Genomic DNA, 20,064 nt, shown 5'->3' with positions numbered 1-20,064 from the left:
AATTAGAAAATGGGGAAAAAACTTGAATAGACATTTCTCCAAAGAATATAAACAAATGGTCAGCAAACACATGAAAAGATTCTCTACAGCCTTAGTCATTAAGGAAACACACATCAAAACCACACTTTACACCTACAATGATGACTATAAAGGAACAGAAATAATAATAAGGATGTAGAAAATTTGGAATCTTCATACACTGTTGAAAGTAAAATGATTCAGTAAAATTGAAAGTAAAATGATTCAGCTTCTATGGGAAACAGTTTAGCAGCTCTTCAAAAAAGCTAATTGTGAAATTACTATATAACCCAGAAATTCTACTCCTAGATATACTATATACCCAAAAGAACTGAAAAAGGTTCTTAAAAAAATACATGGATAGACATGTTCATAGCAACATTATTCCTCAGAGTCCAGGGGTAAAAACAACCCAGATGTCCACCAATTGGTGAAGGAATGAAGAAATTGTGGTACATAGATGTAAAGGAATATTATTCAGCTGTAAAAAGGAATGACATATTGATACATGCTAAAATGTGAATGAACCTCAAAAACACTCAGTGGAAGAAGTTAGATAGGTACAAAAAGCTATCATATGATTCTATTTTTATGAAATATCTAGAATAGATGAATCTGTATAGATAGAATGCAGACTGATGGTTGCCAGAGGTTGAAGGGAGAAAGAAATGAAGAGAAACTGCCTGATGGATATGAGGTTTTATTTTGAAGCAATTGAAATGTTTTGGTACTAAATGAAGTAATATTATTGTGCAACATTCTGAATGTACCAAATGCCATCCAATCACGTTGAAAGAGTTGATTTTATGTGGATTTAATCTCAATGCATTTTTTAAAAATCTGTTTTCTAAAATTTTACTTGTATTGATTCTTAGTTTAAGGAATCTATAAGTATTATGGAATCATTTCTAGAATCAGACTTAGTTTTTGATATAAGAATATAGTCTAGGAAATTAGGCTTATGGATGTTTTATAAATATTTATATTGATCTATCTTTATTGCCAGCTAAAGAGATATTTTCATGCTCAAGAAAAGAAAAAAAATAAAATTTGTTATATCTATTTCTACTAGTTGTCAGTCACACCACCATACCTCTGGATGCAGAAGAGAGGAAACCCATGGAATTCACCCCTTCAGTCATTACTGATCCATACCTAACATCTCATAAGTCCTCAAACTCTTAAGCCTCTTAAATGTCAGAAATTTCCTTGCCTGATTGCTGAATTAATTCTATTCTTTCAACTTTCTGCTCATCTGCACTCATTATAGCAGCTCTTCCAAAGGGACTTTTTCAACTACCAAGCCTTATACTGCCTCTTTCTGTGTTTACACTCCCGTTCTGTCTTCATGTCTTTATAGAGAAAACAATAAGGATGAGCTCTCTTGTTTGCCAAGACATGTCCCACTCCTATAACTTGCTCTTTTAATATCTCTGACTTTTTCCTCAGGAATGAAATCTGCAGGTGTTTGAAAGCTTGAAAAGTCAATCAGGTGACATATCCCAAACTCATGGATCTGATTCGTAGAATCTCAACATTCACTTGGAAAAGCAGATTGACAGTTTTTCAAATGGTAAACATAGAGTCATCATCGGGCTCAGCAAGTCTCCTTCTAGGTATTAAGGGAATTAAAAATAGTTCAGACAAAAACTTATACTCAAATATTCACAGCAGCATTATTCTTTATAGCCCCCAAATGAAAACAACCCAAATGTCCATCAACTGATGAGTGGCTAATGGAAAGTGATAGGGATGTTCATGTTATTTTATTCAATCATAAAAAGGAATGAAGTATTAATCCATATGACACCAATGATGAAACTTAAGAATAATTATGCTAAGTAACAGAAGTGAAACACAAAAAGGCATCCTGAGTGACTCCATTTATATGAAATGTAGACAACAGACAAATACATAAACTTCCAGATGTAAATGGATGACCAGCAAGAACTGGGAAATAGGCAATAGATATAAGGTTTCTTTTAGCAGTGATGAAAAAGTTCTAAAATTAGTGATGATGCTTATACAACACTGTAAACTTCAGAAAAACCACAGATTCATACACTTAAACGATAAAAACTGAACTAAAAAGCACTGGAATTGCCAATTATTTAATCTTCAGATGCCCTGCTATCTTAGCCATCTAGCAGGCATGAATGGATTTAGTCAGCAGTCAAAGCAGATTCCATGGAAGCCAGGAGATCTTGTCTCCATTTCCCTGACAACTTGGATACTCTCACTTGACAAAGGCAGCATTGTCTACATTCACATCTCTTATGACCATCAGTAACTTGGTTGCCTGTTCTAAGGTCCTGTGTTATTTGTAATATGGAGGCAAAATATCTAATTTGCATTGGCTGATGAGCACTGGAAAATGATATATTCAGAGTGCTTTGCCTTTATTAACCATTCAAGAAATGATAGTCAATTCTAACTTCCAGGAGCTAGCTCATCCAGGAAGCTTAAAAATCTGGCCTAAAACAGCAAAAATATGTTTTATTCCATTCAAATTATCTTCTAAGTCTGTTGCCTAAAATTCTCTATATGAATTCTAACTGAAAAATACAAAAAAGCAATCACCTAGTGATTGGTGTTACATGCTAACCACTGGAATGAATGATTAGTACACTTTCACCCAGATGTTTAGTCAAATACTAAGTGTCTCATGGTACTTTTGATTTGCTTTTCCCTGATTACAAGTGGTGCTGAGCATTTTTTCATGTGCCTGTTGGTCATTGGCATTTCCTCTTTGGAGAAGTTCCTTTTTGGCTCTTCTGCCCATTTTGTGACTGGATTATTTACTTTGTTTTTGTTGAGTCTCTTCAGCTCGCTAAGAGGATTCATTATTCCATGAGGACATCAGAAGTCTGTGGACTTAAATCTCTAGAAACTTCTACTAAATATTGATTTTACACATGATCATCACAAAAGAAATCTTTCAGGATCAGTACAATCCTGATTACTTTCTGAACTGTGTAGGTTTTTCTTCTGATTCATCAATGAAAGATACTTGTTTTAGAATTGAAAAATCCCCATACTTTGCCTCCTCTTGTCACCGATGAAGACATGGAGGTGCCGCTGAAAGCCATCTTCCCTCAGCGCCCACGGGCCCTAGGAGGAGACAGTGATGATCACTGAGGGAAGGGAAGGGCAGCCGTAGTCTCTTCTGACTTGCTGGAGAAGCAGCTGTCAGTAGTTCTCCTGAAGCCTCTTAATAAAGGTTAAAGGCTCCATTTAACTAAGCCCCTGGCGGGGCCTCCAGGATGGCCTAGGGGATAGTCTCAGCGCTCTCACCGCTGCGACCTGAGTTCAAGTCCCGGCCAGGGAGCTACCCACAAAGGTGCGTGGGAGTTAGCCCCAATAAGGGGGCGTGAGAGCTAGAGCGCATGTGGAGCAGCAGAAGGTCTCTTCTCTCTGTGCCTGCTGCTCTGCTATGATCTGTGCTCCAGATCTCGCCTCCCCTCCCGCCCCCTCCTCCCCTCCCGCCCTCCTCCCCTGCCCCTCCTCCCTCCCCTCCTCCCTCCCCTCCTCCCCTGCCCTCCCCACATGTCTTCCTAGCAAAATCTGAAACCTAGATACTCCCGAGTGCCTAAACCAAATGTGAATCAGTTGTGATTAACAAGTACCATGCGACCAAACACCCCTCCATATGTAAAGTATCTATTATTTTGGCATTTGATAAATCAACTACACCTTGTTCAAAAAAAGTTTTAATTAAACTCTATTACCTCTGACAGCATGGCGTATTTATCAGTAATAGGATTAAAGTGCAGTTGAATACTTAAAAATAGGATATTAGCCTAAAGGGCTTTATAAATTATCCTCCACTTTATGCTTAAAGGGCTTTATAAATTATCCTCCACTTTATGCTTATTGCATTTCAATACCACCAAAAACCAGGGCATATCTTTACAATACATGTGATAAAATATGAGTTGACCACACTGAGCGAGTTTCAGGCAGGGGGTAAATCTGATTACAGGCATAATGCTAGGAAGAACTGTTTATAGTTCCATTTTACATTTTCTGCATTTTTTTAGTATACAGATTTCAACTTTTAAATTTTCTAATGGCTGAAGTTACTTCCTTTTACATCGCCTTTGAAAAATTGCAATGTTTTAATTGGTTCACATTAAAGACTCTTAGAAGCTTGAAGAAAAAAAGTCTTTCCAGATGAGCAAGAGGTTGGATAAATGTAATGACATATGGTTTGTTTTTTATAGCTACAATATGCGAAAAAATAGAAGCATAACACATGTATTCAATGATATATATGTATTTATACATATAAATATATATTCTGCTTATAAATTATGAGATAAGATTATTTTGTACAAATGTGATTTTGTTTTCTCTTTCTTGTTCCCTTTATGAATAAAAATAACAACCGAAACTTAGAACAATTTTAAACATCTCATTATACCAGGAATCTAGCAAAAGATAAAATCACGGCATGCAAAGTTCCAGCTCAAACTGGTGGCGGGGACATCTCCAGGGTCTCAGAGCCTCAGGGCGGGAAGACTGTCCACTGATGTGTTCACTGAATCTTCCGCACCTGCCAGGCTTCCTCGAAATCATCCCAGATGGATGGGTCGTGAACCGCTTCTTCAGTATCTCTCATAGGGATATTTCTCCCATCCTCTGGCAAACTCAGAACTTCCCCTGGAAGTTTTTCCTTTATTCCCCTGCATCCCTGAACCAAATACATCAGGCTTAGTGAGGATAGGGGATCTGATGATCACACTCGATATTCTACGCACTCAGTTTTTCAAATTTCAAGACTATTGTGAAACGACCGCTTTTTTTCCTTCAAAACTAAAAATAATCTCAAGATAAACTTTTCTCTTGTGTGCAATATAGAATTATTATTTTTTAACCTTTTGATGGCTTACACCCATTTTCACAAGATGCTTTTTTGCAGAAAACTGTTCTAACCTGGGAAGAGAATGGCACATGGAGAGGATTACCTCCAAGAAACAAAAATTAGTCAAATGCACTAGGAAGTCTTAGGTTACAGAGCAGGGCGCACGCTCAAGACAGATCTTAAAGACTGAGAAGAGCAGCGCTTCATCATTATTCCATCACCTCCAAATGGTGGCTCTGTTGCAGCTAAGTTTCCTCAGCCCAGGCCCAGCCTCCGCCATCTTGTCTCTGTGCCGACTAGCTGCTCTGTGTCTCCCAACTTCTTTCACTTCAGCCAGCTCGTAGTTAGTAACTGAAGGATCGCACTCTCTACCTTCAAAAGGTGCTGATTCTATTAGCAGTTTAACTTTTTAGCTTGGAAATTTTCCAACATTTCTGTAAAGTAAACAGAATCACACAGTGAACCCTGTTTACTCATCAGTTAATTACAACAGTTAATCATGATTCCATCATACTTGTATTAGTTATACCTGTACACTGCACCTCTTCACTATTTTTGTCTTTTAGCTAAAATTTATGTGACGTGAAATCACAAATTTTAGCTGATTGTTTGGACAATGGGACATACCTGAGTAAGCAAACCTCTTTCATAATAGTATTTAAATCTCTCCACAAACTTTCTTGCTAAATAGTCCTCTCCCTTTCTCTTCCAAGAGGCAACCACAGTACTGGGGATTTTTAACCTTATTTTTGCCTGTTCTTGAACTTTTATAAATGGATTCATACAGTACTTCGGGTTTTTGTGCCAGAGTTTTTTTTTTGCTCAGCATTATCTGTGCAATTCATCCACTTTGCTGCCAGTATCAGTTATTGGTTCTTTCTTGTTATTGTTGCTGAGTAGTATTTTACTGCACGTATTCAGGACCACAGTTTATCTTTTCTCTTTGTTGATGGACAGTTTGGTTGTTTTCAATTTTTAGCTATTGTAAACAAAGCTGTTTTGGTCATTTTTGTACAACTCAATTTTGTGGACATATGCTTTCGTTTCTCTTGGGTAAAATACCTAGAGTGGATTTGCTAGGTCAAAGGATAGTTGTATATTTAGCTTTAAAGTTTAACGTTTCCCCCAAAGTCACTATACTGTTATCACTGCCTTTTAAATCGCATTTATTTTTGTTGTAAAGAGATAATTAAATTGCAAAAAATTCCAAGCAGTGTAACAAATATATATTGAGAAGTGTTTTGTTTCTGTCTTCCCTACTGCCTCCTACAGGTAAGTATATATTATTGATTTCTCGGGTCTGCTTCCACACAGCTGTGAGCAAATAAACATTTATTTGTCTCCCTCTCTTCTAATGCAAAAGGTAGTCTACTATATATTTACAATGCAACTCCTTATTTTCACCTAGCAGCATTATCTTGGAGTCTTTCAATATTGGCAAATGAAGAACTTCCTCGTTCTTTTTCTAGACACTGCTGGATTGATTACAACCTGTTACTAATATACACAGTGCGGCAGTGAAGAACCTTGTAGCACATCATCACATAGAGATGTAGAAATACACATGAGATAAATTTTCAGAATTGTGCTTTAGCCTTATATGATGAAGGGTTATCGTTATTTGCAATTTTGATAATATTGCCACATTGCCCCCCATAAGGGTGGTGACATACTATGCTCCCATCAATAAGAGAATCCCCCATGTCCAGTCTTGCCACCAGAGTGCACCGTGAACTTGGATCTTTATATTCTCCAACATTTCAAAGTAAGTGTTATGAACAGTTGAAAAACATGAACAGTTGAAAAAAATTACCCAGTGATTTTCTAAGGTGAGGTCCTAAGTAGGACCAGTTACATAATTTGTGTGACCAATGTAAGACAAAAACCTGAAGTCATGTTCAAATAGAATTAAGAATTTCAACAGGATAAGAGTGAAGTATTAAGTCAAACATAGGACCCTTCTAAGCATGTGGCCCAAAGGAATGGCCCAGATCATCAGTCTGTGAGAATTGTCCCCCATCCTAAGCATCATAAAGCAAGGAAGAAATCTTTGAATAAGTAGCTTTTTTATCTTAAAACTTAATGTAAGTTTTTGCACTCAACTCATTTGATAACTATGTGGTACATCATGTATACCAAGTCAAACTGACCTTTCAGAAAGACATAGAACAGCTATTGTATGGCAACACACCTGTCATTACCAGGAACCCCCATACTGCCTGATGGGAAAGGAATTGTCTCAGAAAATTCCTGCTTCCATACAACCTTTTAAACAATATTTCTATATATAAAGGGCCATACTTATTCCTGCCTTGTGTCTAAAGACCTGAATAAGTGCAATGACACCAAGTGGAGGCTGTGTTGGGACAGTCAATGAAAGAAGACCCAGAAGTCCAAATTACACTTAATGTTTGTCTTAATTTCTGACAATACATTGCCTATTACATTGCCCTTCCAAGAGAGGAAGCAGTATTCTATATAGCAATTCTCTTAATGTTTCTGCATTCTCAGAATGCTTATCAGAATGGTGTTGGGGAACTCCAAGAATTAGGGGTTGGTGGACTGGAGGTGAAGCTAGAGGAAGTTGCTAAAAGAACTTGGGGTAGTCACGTCTGAAATACTAGAAAGCAAGTGGGAGTGAGGGAAAGAAACACATTTTGTAGGTAGATATTGGTAGGCTGTATTGACTGAGATGTCAGGTGTTTTGTTTTTGTTTTTGTATTTTATGATTGCAATTTATTTTTTATTTTTTATTTTTATTTTATATATTTGTTACATCATTTTTGCACAATATATGCATTTTCATCTTGGTTATAGTCCCCATACAATTCCCACCACCCTGGTTTTGATCCTACTTCCTTCTCTCCCCCCTGTAGTGTGTCCCTGGTTTATAGTTGCTTGTTGATTTTGATTTTACTTTATTATAATCGTTTATTCAGGTAATGTTGGCTTTCAATACTGTGTATGTTTTAGGTGTATAGGTTCACACCTCTATAAATGTTTGTTTTCACACAACGCCCACCACCAAAGCACCAATAATCCTCCACCATGTAATGGTTTTTAAATACATCATCCCAAGAGCTTTCTTAGGACACTCCCCAAATTGGTAGTATTTAGAAAGTAAAGAGACAGACAGGCAGGCAGGCAGGTAGAAGCTGGCAAAGAAACATTTGTTCAAATTGCAAAGGGAATGCCAAACAATAAAATATAGCCAATATACTTATGAGAATTGAGGCTAGCGAGAACAATTGGATAACATATTAAACTAATCCACACTTTCATGTCTTCACTGTATTTATAATTGTAATGCAGAGGGCAGTGAGGTGTGCCACGTTCTCTGCTCTCTCACCCCCTCTGCTGGTAGTGCTAAAAAACTGTCCTCAGGTCAAAATTGCAGGTATCAGGGAGAAAGTGAGGAAAATGAGCTGGATATTTTATGTAAAGCCATACCTTCTCAAACTCTAATTGGTATACAAATTGCCTGGGAGTCTTAGTGAAATGCAAATTGTTATTCAGTAAGTCTGTGTTTGGACCAAAGATTCTGCATTTTTAGTAAGCTCGCAGTTTATGCTGCAACTTGGGCCAAAGGGCCAAACTTTGAAGAGCAAGACTTTCTATCATCAATAGTGACCGACACACACAAAAAAGCTCTACTTCAGTCTCCCAGTTTCACATAGAATTTATCTCTGTTGACTTTAAATATGCTATATCCAACAGAGCATCCAATCCACAAATTTAACAGTTTAAGCTACTGGGAATGTCTCTCCAATTACCTCAATGATTTACTTCTGTGCTCGTCATCAGCTTTGTCACACACTTGATTGTATTAGAACATTGAATCTAGTTGGGAAATGTTGAAATGATGTCATCAGATGTAATCAGATTTTCATTTCAGAAGAGTCATTTAGCCAACTGTCTCGTTTTACAAATCAGGAAGCTGAGGCAAAAGGGACTATGACTTACCTCAGGTCACACAGCTTGTCGATAGCAGAGAGATGAAAATCTAATTACACAAACACTGCCCAATGCTATTTGTTCAGTTGTTTTTCATTTTTCTTTCTCCACAGTGAACAGACTCAGTCCTGCTAAATCCTATGGATCACTCGAGTCCTAAGTGGTAGATCACAAAGTTCAGGAATTAGGACAGTGTTCACCTCATCTCAACAGCATTCCTCCAACCTTACTGTTGCAAATTAGGCTCCAGCTTTCTTATCAATAAAGAATACAATGATTTGTTTCTGTGCTCATCATCAGTTTTGTCATGCTGATGTGTATCTCTTATTTTATTAGCCTTTAATATCCATTACAAGAAAAAAAATACTAAATCTTGCCTTAACAGCATCACTTATCCTGGATTTTAATACTGATTTTGCTTTATCTTTTCTGCCTTGTTCCAATTTATTGCACCAAGAAATATAGGGTCTTAATTCATATTCTTTAAAATTCCCCACCAAAATAATATAAGTAAATTCCATATAGTGGGGATAAGAAGACTCTTCATTAAGGTATTCTGAGTGACTGATTTATTGTTTAGTAGATGAATTACGTATATTCGGAAAAATTCATCATAACTAGATAGCAAACAGAAGGACGTGTTAAGAATCACATGAGGTGTTACTCAAAGTGGGGTTTGACGTGTCAATGTCATTTTTTTTCTGTCATCAGCATCAAAATTCACTTTAGAGTATTTACCTGATTTTCATGGTTGACTGAATAAAAGGTGAATTTCCAAACTGCCCTTTCTATTCTCAATCAAAAAAAAAAAAAAAAGACAGAGTAAATAAAAAGTTTCCTCATCTCTGAGGTCCCACCCAATGTAAGCGAAGAATGCTGATGAGCAAAGTGAGTGGGCGAGTGAAATCGTTCGTAACAAAAACCCATTATTTACAGATGAGAAATTTATATTGTCAGCGTAATATCTGTGAGGCTAAACACTGGAGAGTATATAAAAGCAGTGAGCTTTGGTGCAGGAGTACAGAGCTCAAGACCAGCACCTCGAAAGTTCTACAGAGAGCTCGCTCTCTCTCCACCTGCTCTGTTCTTCCTCCCACGGTCAGAAGGTAAGATTACTGAATGATTGTAAGATTATTAATCTTGATTTAAGGATATTAGTTTTTAAGGGGGTAAAATATTATGACTCAAAGATTTGTTTTTTTCATTTTATACTTTATTGATAATAATACACTGAGCATAATTGAGATTAAAAAGGTGATATAAAATGCATGTCCATTTACTTCAACATAGTGAAGTTATAAAGTGAGTGAGAGAAGTCACCCAATGCAAAGATATAAAATAGAAAGAAAACAGATTCAAATCAATGCACTTTAAGAAGATTTAACTGTTATGGTAACTGCATTTTAAAAATAAGTGATAGCATTTTGAAAAATAAACATTTTCTTGGATTTGATAAATGCATATATTACTTTGAACAGAAGGCGCCTTTTAATTCAGCAGAAATGTGTCCATTAGGGAGGCTATCACAGCAATTGCTCCTCATCAATGAAAGCTCATTGGTTTTTCCAGAAGAACCGAATCAACATCATATTTCAAATATTCAAATTTATAATAAGTCTATCAAAAAACCAAAATCCATGAAATCAGCTCTTTGTAAGTAAAATACAACTTATTTGGTGTGGAGAACAAATATCATTGATGTATAATTCTTTGGATGAAGCTGAGTAAAACCACAGATTAATAATTATTTACTTACTATTGAGGACTAATAGTTGTAAATAAAACATACTCATGTTCTGAAATGAAATTTTAGTAAATCTCTTTAGAAAAACAAAACAGATCTTCTACCTTTTTAAGTTCATAAGGACAAAGCACAATTTTACAACGATCCTCAATGGAGTCAACTGCAAAGTCCAGTGTTTTTTCCACATCTTAAGAACCTGTGCGGAAATGAGCTGACCAGTTTAAAAAAGTATTTGATGTATTTAGGGACATGATATAATGTCAACTTGCCTAAGTCTAATCTTTCAAAAGAAAACTTTTTAAAAAGGGAATATTATTGTTATCATAGTTTCCTCCTAAATTTGGATGGAAATGTGTTATTTCTTACAAAACTTCAGATTCTCTTTTTACAATACCTAAATTAAATTGCAGGGGGTGGAGATACTTGGGAAATTTTCTTGTATTGAATAACATTCTGATACTATACATAGATTTGTTTTCTCAGTAGTGGTATTTAAACAATTAACCTTATTCTTCATTTTTTCACAATTCTGTAGACTTCCACAAAATGAGTGCCTGCTTCCAATAGGACTCATTTTACTGCCTGCAGGGGGTTCTGACTTTTCACTTCTGTGTTTGTCTCTTCCTGAAAGCATGAATTTATGATTGCGAATCATAATCGGAATACTCTACCTAGATCCATGGCAAGATTGCCAAAGCTTACTGACTAGGTAAACTGAAGCACAACAAAACACAAAATTAGTAATTTGATGTTGATGAATGAAAAGCATTGAATATATAATTTCTATTGTCTTGCTATGTCTCATTGTCCACTTAATCTAAAAAAAACAGCATTTCAAAGAAAAAAAAATACCATAGTAGCTCTTCCAATCTCCATGTTTTAGTGCCAAAGATATCTAGCAAATATGGCTAAGATGTTAAAGAAAAGACTGATAGTGAAAAATTATATTTGTAAAATCTTTATTTCAAACCAAATGCCTTTTGCTAAAAATACTCTTTTCAAATTATTTATGGATAAGCATAATCAAACTTGGATTAAAATCCCCACTTCTCACAGTAAACATGGTCAGACTTGAAAGTAGCAGAGAAAGTCCAGGGCAATATTGAACGAGGTTTCTATTCAGAAAATAGAGGCACTAGCCCCGTGGGGACTCTGCCCTACTTCACGGTGCCCCCACCCATCTGCACCGCAGCACCATGTCCTTGGCAGCCTCTAGCTTCACAGAGCATCTGCTTGTGATATGAGGACAGGCAACCAGGTGTATCCTACAACCAGGTCTAGGGTGTCACTAGCAGTGAATGACGAATGACGTGTCCTGGACTAAGTCCAATTATAAAACATCCGAGGGACTTCCAAGACTTCAAAGCAAGCATTAATTTTCCTTATGACAGTGATCTCTTAGTTTCTTAGTTGTGATTGTTCAAGTTGCCAGAAGCATTAGTTCTTGTTGCAAATTGCTTGTCTTTAAAATGATTTTTTTCTTTAATTTAGAACAGGTCAAAGCACCCTAAAATACCTCAAATCTGTTGGCCGCTTTATAATTACAAAGTCTAGACCAAGTTACACTATTTAAAATATAAATGAATAATACATCTGAACCGACAGCTGGTATGCCAAGTTGTAGCCTGAGGCTGCTTTAAGATGGTTGAAATGCAGTATAATGTAAATGCTTGGAAGTGAAGGACTATTAATTGAAAGCCAGACTGATAGTGAAGGGGGAGGCATTATGGATAAGGTGCCATTCAGGCTAACCATATGTAGCATATCATCTACAGTGGATATTTTAATGTTTATCGTGGACATTTTTAATTTTGAGTCTGGAAGTGAGCCTTCTAATCATTAACAGAAGTGCCCTATACTAATGAAAAATCTTAATGGTGGAACATATCTTTTGTATCCTTTTTTTGCCACAAAAAAATACCTTGGGGAATAATATATCCTCTTTAAAATGAAGCTGGAGATATAATCAGAATAAAATTAATTCACTTGTTCTTTCAATTTACAATATTTATTTAGTCAAAATACTAATTTAGACCAACATGCCCATGCCCCCACCCCAACTCTATGTTCCAACAGACAGCAAAAATGAAGATCATTTACTTTGTGGCTGGATTGTTTATGCTGGTACAAGGCAGCTGGCAACGTTCCCTTCAAGATACAGAGGAGAAAGCCAGGTACTAAATCTTTAGATTAGAACTCAAATAGCACTGGGGTTAGAAGACACCTTAGAAAAATAATGGCTCATGAATAGCTCAGTAATTTAGAGTAACTACTGTAAGCAATTTTCATATATTAAATATCATTGTGATAAGACTTTTCTGGAGTATAAACCAAAGTGTATGTTGTTTCATAACCCCAAGAACAGGCATGTTGAAAATGTGTCCTATGGATAATTATGGTTCTTTGAAATCTTCAGTTGATCCAATCCATCCATCCATTCACTGCTCACATACATAGTACATTATTTCATTATGTATACCAACTTTTTCTCTTTTCTATTCCATTTAAAAATAACATTGTTTCTTGCTAATTGTAAATGTCCTACACGTTCATGACAGGAAATATAAAAAATATGTAAAAAACTTAAGTATTCAAAATTCATTGTCCAGAGAAAACTATTCATAATTTTAAAATCTAGTATGTTCTTCTCCTCTGTGTGTGTGTGTGTGTGTGTGTCCTGCATGGAAATAGACCTCAGATTATTATATATAGCTTTGTGTTGTATTTTTACTCTTGGAATTATACTGTTAGCTTTTCTTACTATCACTAAAAATATTATTAGATGTATAGTAGTTAATGGCTACATACTATTACATCTCATAAATGTACTTATTTAACTGTTCCTCCTATATTGAACACTTAACAGTTATTCAAATTTTTGCACAAGGAGTAGTGCAAATAACATTTTCCCCTACGTGTCTCACTCTTTTCTGAGGATGGATTTCTAGTAGCAAAATTATTATGTCAAAGGGTTTAAATGAGCTTAAATCTCTTATATACTATCTTGCCAACTTATTTTCAGGAAAATTATACACGTGTACATTCCCCATCGGCAGTATAGAAACAGTCCTCTCACGATATTTCCCCTCAAATTTAATCTTTGTTAATTTGACAGGTAAAAAAAAAAATAGAATCTCATTTCCATTTAACGGTATTAATCACATTGAATATTTTCCCATATTTTCCATGTCAACCAACTGTTGATTACTGACATGTGGATTGCCCATTATTCAGTTTCAAATGAGCACATGTGCTTTTGCTCATCTTTCTTTGAACTTTGAATTGTCTTGGTTCTACATTAACTACCACATAATTGGGTAATTGCACCACTTTTTAAAAATATTAATATACGCAAAACAGACTTGGGAACCTATCTGTTGTCCAAACAAATAATTTGGGATCCTTCACTCATTTAAAATATTCAAGTCATTGCTCTCTCCTGTCATTGTTAGGGAGGGGGAGGAGCCAGTTGAAAAAAATCTGTTGCTGAAATTGAGGTGTATTCAAGTTTAATAAAACTATGGGAATCCCATGACAAGCTACGGTCTCTCGACTACCTATTGAAATGCCCAAAGCTGAATTTTACAGATAAAATACTTAATAAGTAAATCCAGTGTTGCGAAGATATTTTGTTGTACCAGTCACCATTCTTTACAGATCATTCCCAGCTCCCCAGACAGACCCACTCAATGACCCAGATCAGATGAATGAAGACAAGCGCCATTCACAGGGAACATTCACCAGTGACTACAGCAAGTATCTGGACTCTAGGCGTGCCCAGGATTTTGTGCAGTGGTTGATGAACACTAAGAGGAACAAGTAAGAGTCTGACCTTGGTCAGAAATGTACACATAAATATGTTTAAAATATCCCCAGAATTTCTTAAGTTATCCTGCTCAAATAGTGCCCATAAACTCCTCCAGTTTTAATGATTTTCAAGATTGGGGACGTCATTCTCTGAATATTCCATTCATTTACTTCTCAGAACACTCTCCCACCCTCCAATGGGACATAGACTTTATTTTCCAAACTGTGATCTTTGTAATATTTACTCTTTTGCCCAATTTCCTTTGAAATCAAGAGCTGACTTTTGTGACCTTTGAGAGAAAGGGTTTAATTTCAGACCACATGACGGAGTAAATTCAACATACTCTTGCAGGGCTCAAGGTAGTAACTTTGATCACATTGAAAATATCCCACAGCCAAGTTAATAATGGTAAGGAATAGAAACAGATGCAGTCATTTTCTTGTGGAATACAATCCAAGATACACATTTAAAATTACAGCCTCACTCCTCAGCATAAAGAGAAAAGAAGGCAAATAAGAACACAAGCTTGTCATAAAGCATACATTTTAATGTTGGAATTTCTTTGACAGTGTTGGGTTTTTTGCTGCATCTAGGCTACTGGAGGAAATCATCCGCAAGGGTTTCACAGAGATGGTGGAATTTCACAATTTCTTTGGAGGGTGGCCCATAAGGGGAAGGGATTTATGCATACAAAGTAGCTAAACGAATCTGCAAATCAGGAAAAGGGCATATATTTGCCTGGATAGAATGGAGAAGAAAAAGTGAGAGAGAATGAACATAAGCCAGCAGGAGGAATAAGAGAGACAGAGCGGTAAGCTAGAGCTTCAAGTGAGGCTACAACAGCAGGAAAGATGGTCTTGGTCAGGGCAGACCGTGAGGGAAGTTCCTGTGAAGGACAAGTGAGATCACTGGCGAAATGTAAGAAATCACAAATTTGGAAAAAATGAAAACAGCTGTCTTCTTTCCTAGAAAGGAAATGCCACAACTTGGTAAATTAATGTAAAGGAATCCTTACTGTCAGCCCTTTTCTGTTGTGTGTTTAAGATAAGACCTTTCAGGGGTAATAATCCCAGGGCGATTGAGGACAGCTAGTCAACCACATCCCTGGAGCACTCAGCACATACTGAAAGTGACATGGCCATCTTCTTAGCTTTCCTCCATGGCTAGCAGACCACACATTTTCTTTAGTCCATTATCATGTGGTCCTCTACATGACGTTTTGAGATGATCCTTTGCTTTCCCTTGAATCAATTAACTCTGACCTCTTACATTGGAATGACAAATAGCTGCCTTTTTTGCACTAGCATATCTCATCGGAAAGTCATATTTATCAAGACTAAAGTAAACACAGCTTTAATAATTAATGACACAATGAAGCAGGACAGGGTAAAAATGGCTGTGCTGGGTGGAGTGGCGGAGATTTAGCGTTCTCTCATCTATCTTCAACACAGATAATTAATGTAGCTTCAAGACAAACCTCCCAGCCATCCTATCTCCCTACGCTCCTCCTACGTAGAATCCCGAACCCAAAGCTGCCACTGCTTATAGGTGAGAACCATATTGCTAAAGAGACAGATCTTCAATTTAACTTTCACATTTCCTTCAGGAATAACATTGCCAAACGTCATGATGAATTTGAGAGACATGCTGAAGGGACCTTTACCAGTGATGTAAGTTCTTATTTGGAAGGCCAAGCTGCCAAGGAATTCATTGCTTGGCTGGTGAAAGGCCGAGGAAGGAGAGAGTAAGTCTGAATATTCTTATTTAACATTTATTTTCGTTGCTTGATGCTGAAAACCTAGACAAGAGTTATTTATATATGGATCTGGATTAAAGAAGCAATTAGTATAGTCTCTCAAAGTAAGGAAATAACTCCTATTTGCAGAAGACAGTGATACAGTATATATAAACATCTAATTTATTTTGGCCTTGGTAGCAAGTATGAATAATAGCGTCAAACAGGTTACATTTTTATTCCCTATGGTAGTTGTGTTATAGTTAAGGGATTAACTTGTGAATGCAGGACACTTTTCAAGAGTGCTTTTGATGACAACACCAGGACAGTAAGCTTAAACCAGGATTGTCCCAGGAAAACTAGGGATAAGGAAAAAAGAAGGAAATAATTCAGAAAACTTTAAGTTTGACTTCCTTGGATTTTAACACGACAGACCCCCGACCTATCTCATTCTCTCAAGCTCATGTTCAACTCATGTCAACTCTGTTTTTATAACAAGACTTAAGACAAGCTTACTGAAACATAAAGAGATCTCAACACAAAGAAAACTAGCATTGTGACTAATTTTTTAAATATTAGCAACCAAAAATACAAAACCAATGGTAAAATAGTCGTTTCAGTTGAGAATATTTTCTAGTATTTTAAAGGAATACCAAAAATTCTGCAATGTTAAGCCGATCAAAGAGAAAACGTAACAAAATTTTCATTTTTTCATACTGCATTTTACAAGTTTGTTTTGATAATTGCCAGCTTTAACAGGATATATACTTTTGGAATTACAGACAAATTAATCATCTCAACAGTAATTTCTGTGTTGCCGATACCCTGAAAATGTTAAAGCACCAGGAGTATGGAAGAGGACATGACTTTCTAGAAGTTTGGTTTCTGACCCCAACTGTGCTCTTTACCACCTAAATAACTCCCTTTCCGACATGCAGGCTTCTGTGAGGCTGTTTACACGTGCTCTGTAAATAGAAACTTAATGTTTCCTTAATGACCTTCACACGTGCTCTTTGTGATGGACAATCAATAAACATTTACTGAAAACTTTTAACTAAATACCAACTTTATTTCTGTTTTTATTAGTTTCCCAGAAGAAGTAGCCATGGTTGAAGAACTTAACCGCAGACATGCGGATGGCTCTTTCTCTGATGAAATGAACACAGTGCTTGATAATCTTGCCACCCGGGATTTTATAAACTGGTTGCTTCAAACCAAAATTACTGACAGGTGACTGCATTTTAGTTCATTCTCAAAACCATGTGAACCTCTGAAATTACTATCATACTGCTATAGGTTGCTCGCTATAAAGGAATCTTCATTCTCTTGGTATATGATCAAAGTTATGAATCATTTAAAAGTGCATTATTATATTCATTTTTGATTATTAGAGTTTTATCCATTCACCCATTTACTTTTTTAAAAAAGTACTTCTTGAATGTCAATAAAGGATGAGGCATTCAGAGCACAGATATGAATAAAACACGGAAATGTTAAGTCATTTATATATTAATGTCACATTGCAAATTACTATATATATGTTGAAATTTTATCATGGTATAAAATACCAGTATACATGGTATTATATACTTAATGTAATAAGCACAGTAGTAAAAAATCTAAAAAAAAAGATCAACCAAAAATTATGTATCTTGATGGGTTATAGTTAATTACTTTTAATAATTATTCATAAACATTATATTAATATTTCAGTAGAGTATGTTTAGGATAAGTCATCTCTGAATGTAAATACCTAAGAATACAATTGAATGAAAAGGATTTATAGAATGAAGGACTGATAAATTACTTTCATCAAAATAAATCAATGAAAATAATTCCTGTCTAAGTTAACTATAGCATCTGGGTCTTACAGCCACATAAAATCATTCTCTCTCTTTTTTTTTTTTTATCTCTAGGAAATAAGTATGTCACTATTCAAGATCATCTTCACAAGATCATCTGCCAGCAACATGGAATGTTTGAAATTTTAAGTTGTGTAAATTTAAGAGGTGTATTCTGAAGTCATATTGCTTTGCATGCCAATATTCTTTTAATATTGTGTAGCCAAAAGATTGTAAATTGAATAAATCATTGTCAAAATATTGCTAAAATATCAGTTTTAAAATACAAAGTACAGGATTCTGTTATGTTTTTCTTATTTTGGATAAATTGTCCTAACCTGCTTACAATTAGCAATGAAATTGTTTTCCTATTATATAATTTGTATATATAAATTATTCCAATCACAATTTATCTGCTTAATAATAATAATAGGATAAGGGAAGGACTGGTAGCTATAGTGGTGAGACTAGAAAGAGAATTTCCTTCTCAAAACTTTTGTCATAAAACTGCTCTGCTTTCAATATGTTAAAGATAGAACATAAATAAAGTTTTCAAGCTTCTTTATCATTGTTTTCTCTTTTCTTTGTTTGTCCCCATTTCTTCTGAATACTTCTTCCTAAGTTGGTAGCCCATGAATCAAATCTGGTGTCCAGACTTGGCCTTGTATTTTGAATAGCAGCCTGGTGCTCTGATATTTTGAGGCAAAATTTTAAAATATGGTATTTTATATAAAAATAATAATTTCTAGCTTCCCTTTAAAAATTTCTACTGAGGTTGAGTAGCAGCTACCACCTACTGAAGTGTCACATGCTTTTTAGCTTACTGTTGTGCAACCTGCTCCCTCCCTCCCCGCTACTCTCACCTACCCAATGTACAAAAGTAGGAACTTTGTACTGGCCCACTTTTCTTATACATCTCACATCTTACTTACCTGGCACCTGCAGCCATTTAAGTTTACCTGTCGTGCCCTGTTCCATTGTCTAGCTTGTCTTGCAGTGTCCAATATCTTGACCAGCCTGGTGCTGATTGCTATGCCAGAGACTGTTTTTTGCATATACAATACTGCCAACTCTTTCACTCTCTCTCTTTTTTAATTGAGAGATAATTGACATCGAATACTGTGTAAGTAAAAGGCGTACATCATTTTGACTTCATACATTTAACATATTGCGATGTGATTACCACCATAGCTCTACTAACAGCTCAGCGTACACCTAACATATATTACACCACCATTTCTTTTTTAAAATTGAGATCTAACTGACATACAATATTGTATTAGTTTCAGGTGTGCAACATAATGATTTCATAGTTGTATAGATTGTGAAATGATCACTGCGGTAAGTCAGGTTAACATCCATGACCATACATAGTTCAAAATTGTTTTCTGATGATGGGGACTTGTAAAATCTACTCTTTTAGCAATTTTCAAACATGCAACACACTATCATTAACTACAGTCACCAAGCTGTAATTTACAACCCTGTGGTTTATTTATTTTATAACTGAAAGTTTATAACTGGACGTCCTTTATTTATTTCACCCACCTCTCACTCCCCATCAGTTCTTTTCATGGTGAGAACATTTAAGATCTAGTATCTTAAACATTTAAGATCTAGTTTCTTAGCAATTTGAAGACCATAATGCGGTATTGTTCACTATAATCATTTTGCTGTACATTAGATCTCTAGAATTTATTCATTTTCTAGTTGCAGGTGTGTACCCATTAATATCGCCGACATTTCCCCAACCCCTTTACCTCTCAGTTGTTGGTAACCACTGTTATACTCTCTGTTTCTACCAGTTTGGTTATTTTGGATTTCACATATCATACAATACTTCCCCCCTCTCTCTCTCTACCCCATCCCCGTGTGTTTGTGTGTGTGTGTGTAAATAACATTTTCTGTCACTCATCTGTCAGTGGACACTTATGTTGTTTTCATATCTTGACTGTTGTCAATAATGCTGCAATGAACATCAAGAATACAGCTATCTCTTCCATGTCCTATTTTCATTTCCTGTGCATAAATACTCAGAAGTGGGAATGTGGGATTGCTGGATCACATGGTAGTTGTATTTTTAATGTTTTGAGGAACCTC

General features: G+C 35.9%; 2 protein-coding genes across 3 annotated transcripts in view; both read left to right on the top strand.

Moving 5' to 3' along the window:
* FAP (fibroblast activation protein alpha) overlaps nt 1–1,510 on the top strand; it is a 79,969-nt gene extending 78,459 nt beyond the window's left edge. Inside the window, exon 27 of the mRNA XM_054699786.1 lies at nt 1,468–1,510. Coding sequence (XP_054555761.1) covers nt 1,468–1,473 — 6 coding nt within the window. The 3' untranslated portion in view covers nt 1,474–1,510. The remainder of the gene's footprint in view (nt 1–1,467) is intronic.
* Nucleotides 1,511–1,596: 86 nt separating this feature from the next.
* GCG (glucagon) lies at nt 1,597–18,523 on the top strand. 2 transcript variants are annotated; one of them, XM_037523425.2, is made up of 7 exons: nt 1,597–1,634; nt 9,773–9,942; nt 12,657–12,754; nt 14,238–14,399; nt 15,995–16,132; nt 17,210–17,353; nt 18,040–18,523. In XM_037523425.2, exons 3-7 carry the CDS (start codon nt 12,666–12,668, stop codon nt 18,044–18,046), a joined length of 540 nt encoding a protein of 179 aa, XP_037379322.1. In that variant the 5' UTR covers nt 1,597–1,634; nt 9,773–9,942; nt 12,657–12,665; the 3' UTR covers nt 18,047–18,523. The 2 variants fall into 2 exon arrangements, with proteins under 2 accessions (XP_037379322.1, XP_037379323.1); XM_037523426.2 differs by lacking the exons at nt 1,597–1,634; nt 9,773–9,942 and adding an exon at nt 11,158–11,289 and having other exon boundaries at nt 18,040–18,223.
* Nucleotides 18,524–20,064: the final 1,541 nt, after the last annotated feature.

The sequence above is a fragment of the Talpa occidentalis genome, unplaced genomic scaffold (genome assembly GCF_014898055.3).
Source record: "Talpa occidentalis isolate TD23 unplaced genomic scaffold, MPIMG_talOcc4v2.1 talOcc4.3, whole genome shotgun sequence".
Classification (NCBI taxonomy): domain Eukaryota; kingdom Metazoa; phylum Chordata; class Mammalia; order Eulipotyphla; family Talpidae; genus Talpa; species Talpa occidentalis.
This window is presented reverse-complemented; position numbering and strand designations above follow the sequence as displayed.